Source organism: Cryptomeria japonica, chromosome 8 (genome assembly GCF_030272615.1).
Source record: "Cryptomeria japonica chromosome 8, Sugi_1.0, whole genome shotgun sequence".
NCBI lineage: Eukaryota > Viridiplantae > Streptophyta > Pinopsida > Cupressales > Cupressaceae > Cryptomeria > Cryptomeria japonica.
Genome location: NC_081412.1, coordinates 734,910,898 through 734,915,661, shown reverse-complemented (window position 1 = coordinate 734,915,661; position 4,764 = coordinate 734,910,898). Strand labels below are relative to the sequence as shown.

At 34.2% G+C, this 4,764-nt stretch overlaps 1 protein-coding gene across 1 annotated transcript; it reads left to right on the top strand.

The window, feature by feature from the left end:
- The first annotated feature begins 402 nt into the window (after window positions 1-402).
- Window positions 403-2,484, top strand: LOC131040778 (low affinity inorganic phosphate transporter 1). The gene is made up of 2 exons (XM_057973738.2): window positions 403-449; window positions 765-2,484. The coding sequence occupies exon 2, from the start codon at window positions 800-802 to the stop codon at window positions 2,411-2,413; it is 1,614 nt and encodes a 537-aa protein (XP_057829721.1). The 5' UTR covers window positions 403-449; window positions 765-799; the 3' UTR covers window positions 2,414-2,484.
- The last annotated feature ends 2,280 nt before the right edge of the window (window positions 2,485-4,764 follow it).

Here is a 4,764-nt window from a genome sequence, read left to right as displayed (position 1 = left end):
AATGATTGGATTAGTCAAAAAATGAAATTTTTTTGGCGTTACCAATATGTTTGCAGTCGCTATGAGGATTATAATAAAACCTAAGCAAGACGGACAAAGTTACCTGTCTAAATTCTTCATAATTAAAATATTATTCAATGTCCCGATCGATATGAATGGATCCCTGTTAGAAATTGGTACGTAATTTCTTTCCGTTTTCGTGTGTAAGGAAAAAACACTGCAAATCAGCATAGATAGCATGAATAGGAAATAGATGAGAATATGACTTTTTTTTTCCAGGAAATAGATGAGATTATGACCTTTTTTCGAGGAAATAGATGGGCGAATATACCAAGAGTGGTAAACAATGCTAATGAATGGCCTTAAATACAATGGAGGGGAACCTAAATTCTTCACAAGGAGATTAACAGTGAGCAGTCCTACTCCAAAAGGAGGAGGAGATTTTTCAGGTGACCTTTCAAGATCTAAGAATTGAAAAATCCTTTTTCTCTCTTTCTGCTGCAATTCCGCTTTCCTTCTTCATATCCAATATTTCTGTTTCTGGATTTGATCACGATCAAATCCAGAGGCAGCAATAGATATCTACTATGAATTGTGGAAATCTGATGATTTTAATATGGATTTTCTTTAACCTCGTTAGGTCATTGAGAGTTTATCTGAACATTAGGCTACAGTTTGTTCAAGGTTATATGATTTTCAGCAGTGTTATTGCGTTTTCTATCTTGTGGGTAATTTTCCTCTTCTGTGTGTTTGTTGGTATACAGATAAAGTTCGTTGAAATATAGAGGTCTGAGAAAGAATGGCTGAGAACAATAATCTGCAAGTGCTGAAGGCGTTGGACGTTGCGAAAACTCAATGGTACCACTTCACAGCAATTATCATAGCAGGTATGGGCTTCTTCACAGATGCCTATGACCTCTTCTGCATTTCCACAGTCACTAAACTTCTGGGAAGATTCTATTACACTGATTTAACCAAAGCGAAGCCTGGAGTTCTTCCTCCGAACGTCTCTGCCGCCGTCAATGGAGTGGCCCTGTGCGGAACTCTCGCTGGACAGCTCTTCTTCGGATGGCTGGGAGACAAGATGGGGCGGAAGAAAGTGTACGGAATGACACTGATGGTCATGGTGATCTGCTCCATAGCCTCAGGTCTCTCCTTTGGCCACACGGCCAAATCTGTGATGACATCTCTGTGCTTCTTCCGATTCTGGCTGGGCTTCGGCATCGGTGGAGATTATCCTCTGTCGGCCACAATCATGTCCGAGTACGCAAACAAGAAAACCAGAGGAGCGTTCATAGCTGCCGTTTTCGCCATGCAAGGATTCGGGATTCTCACCGGCGGTGCAGTCGCCATAATTGTTTCGGCAGCGTTCAAGAACAAATTTAAGGCTCCGGCCTATATGGATGATCACAAAGCATCCACTGTCGCTGAAGCAGATTTCGTTTGGAGGTTAATTCTCATGTTTGGAGCTGTCCCTGCGGGTTTGACCTACTACTGGCGGATGAAAATGCCCGAGACCGCCCGTTACACGGCCCTTGTGGCCCGGAACGCCAAGCAGGCCGCGGCCGACATGTCAAAAGTCCTGAACGTTGAAATCGTGGAGGACAAATCCAAGGTGGACGAGATTGAAAGAAAAGAAGAGGGCTACGGTTTATTCTCCAAGGAATTCGCAAGGCGTCATGGGCTTCATCTGATGGGCACCACAACCACCTGGTTTCTCCTCGACATCGCTTTCTACAGCCAAAATCTTTTCCAAAAGGACATCTTCACAGCCGTCGGATGGCTCCCTGCGGCGAAAAAAATGAACGCACTGGAAGAAGTGTACCGCATTGCTAGAGCACAGTCAATCATTGCTCTGTGTTCTACAGTCCCCGGGTACTGGTTTACAGTCGCTTTGATCGATCGCATGGGTCGGTTCTCCATTCAATTGATGGGATTCTTCTTCATGACGGTCTTCATGTTTGCCCTAGCCATTCCGTACAACCATTGGCGAGGCACCAAATGTGGCGACAACTATTGTGACGGAAACCATATCGCCTTTGTTGTTCTCTACTCCTTCACCTTCTTCTTCGCTAATTTTGGTCCCAACAGCACCACATTCATCGTCCCGGCGGAGGTTTTTCCTGCCAGGCTTCGATCCACCTGTCATGGCATATCGGCGGCGGCGGGGAAAGCCGGCGCTATAATTGGAGCCTTCGGATTTCTGTACGCCGCCCAGAGTACTCATCAAAGTGAGGTGGATGCCGGCTACAAGAAGGGTATCGGGATTAAGAACTCTTTGATTGTTTTAGGAGTAATAAATGCTCTCGGCTTTCTGTTCACCTTTCTGGTGCCTGAGACGAAAGGGAAATCTCTGGAAGAACTTTCCGGCGAGAATGAAGAACAGCAAACTGATATTGAATTGTCTGCTTGACCGCCATATTTCCTACCATGTTTATGTCTTTCCAACTATATGTTCCAGTGTGAAATAAATTAAGAAATGCCCATGGCAAAATGTTTGTTTTAGCCTTTATGGATTACTCATTTGGAACATTCATTTGACATTACATGATTGTCTTTATTTGGTACAAATAATTTCAAGGCCCACATTTGTAAATTTCTCATCTGAGGAGAAATGTTTTTATTTGTTTGTTTTATCTATATGATATAGAAAAGGAGAGAAAAGGTTGACATTTAAAGAATTTTAATTATATAAAATGGGAAAGGAGTTTTAACAATTAGATTTATGTATACATATAATCTAATATTAGTATATTTATATTTGAAATTTTTTATATAAAAATGTTAAAGGATATTCTTCTTATAGTATTTAAAAAAAAAAATTAGAATATATAAACATAATAAGTGTTTAGACCAATATTCTTTAACTTTGTTTACATAGATTTTTTCATATATATATATATATATATATAATTAATTTGAATTGAATCTTTCTTTGTGTATAAAAATTAAATTCACATTACTTTTTGGATCCACTTTGGTGTTCCACTCTCTTACGATGTTCTTAGACTTATTTGACAATTGTTTTGGTTGTTTTTTGCACATGATGCCAAGGTCATAACCTCTCAAAGTATTTTTGCAAAAATGTATGTTTCATATTTATTAAACTTGTTATTCTTTATGATTTGATTTCTTTGAGAAGTGAAATTCTTCATCATGATCAACCTTAATTTCTCTCTTTTGAGTTTGGTTTGGTTCTTGAATTGGTATGATTTATGGGTTTGTTGGTATATTGAGAATCTTTTATAGATTTTTTTACTTTGGACAGCTTTAATATATATGGCCATTTGAAAATCTCAATATTGTAACTAGATGTAATTTTATTTTCTTTAATATAATTTTATCCATTTTGCAAAAAAAATTGATATAGTAGCTTATTTTACTTCAATTTGACATTTAAAAAAATGAAGAAACAAAAATGAATTACAAATCCTTTATAACTAAAATCCTATTGTAACTAGTAACAAGCCTACACTTTAAACTTTCTTGGTTAATGATGTTGTGTGTAATGATTTTAACCACTTTTTTCCAAAACAAAATTTTCTATTTGAAATAAAAAATTAAATCTAAAAAAGAGTATAATTAGCCTAAAATTAAATCTTTATAAAAATCAATATCAATAAGTTGTCTATTACAAATTTATGATTGCATATATGTAGATCATTTTAAACTATATTAGTATATTGTGTAGAAGGCTTGCAAGATATATTTACAATTTTACTAAGTGATGTTGTACCTTTCGATGTTTTTCCCGTTTAACCTTTTTTGAAACATTAATTTAATCTTACATGAGCGCCTTTATTAGTACAAGCAATTTGAAGGCTTGATGTTTATTTACTGAAAATTTCTTGAAGGATATTCTTCTTATGATATTTATTTCAAATATATATTGAGACATAGAAATAGAATAGGTGTTTAGGATCAATATTCTTTATCTTCTTTTACATAGAATTTTTTATATAGATATATAAGTATATATATCCATTAATATATTATTATATAATCTAGATATATATGAAGATATATTCAATATAATATAAACGAAGAAAGTAAATTTTAAGTAACTCTCTCTCTTTGAAGTGAAATTTTATATACCATTCTAATTTCGCATTACTTTTTAGATCCATTTTGGTGTCCAACTCCCCTAACATGTCTTATGGCTTATTTGATAGTTTGATTTGTTTTTTTTTGTTTTCATGGTGTCAAGGTTATAACGTGCATAGTTTTTTTATGAAATAGTGTGTTTCATATTTATGAAACTTGTAACTTTCTATTATTTTGTCTCTTTGTGAAGTCAAATTATTTGTCATGCTTAATTTCTCATTTTTGACTTTGGTCTCTAGTTCTTGGAATGAGATGATGTATGTGTTTAGCATTATTTTAAGAATCTTTCATTCAATTATAATAGCTATGAATATTTGAAAATATCAATATTGTAATTGAATGTAATTTTGTTTTCTTTTATACTATTTTAAAAAATTGATGTTAGTGGTTCATTTTACTTGAATTTGACATCTATTAAAGGGAAGAAATACTAATGAATTATAAATGCTTTATAACTAAAATCTTATAATAACTAATAATAAACCTACACTTTCTTGGTTGATGATGTTGTGTGTAATCACTTTTTTCCAACACAAAATTTTGCATTTGAAATAACAAAATTAAATCTAGAAAAGAATATACTTAATAGAAAATTAAATCATTATAAAAATAATATTAATAATTTATCTATTACAAATTTATCATATATTTAAACTATAT

Bases quoted from the DNA above. Each gene is read 5' to 3' on its own strand.
- LOC131040778 (XM_057973738.2), top strand. From the start codon at position 800: ATGGCTGAGAACAATAATCTGCAAGTGCTGAAGGCGTTGGACGTTGCG.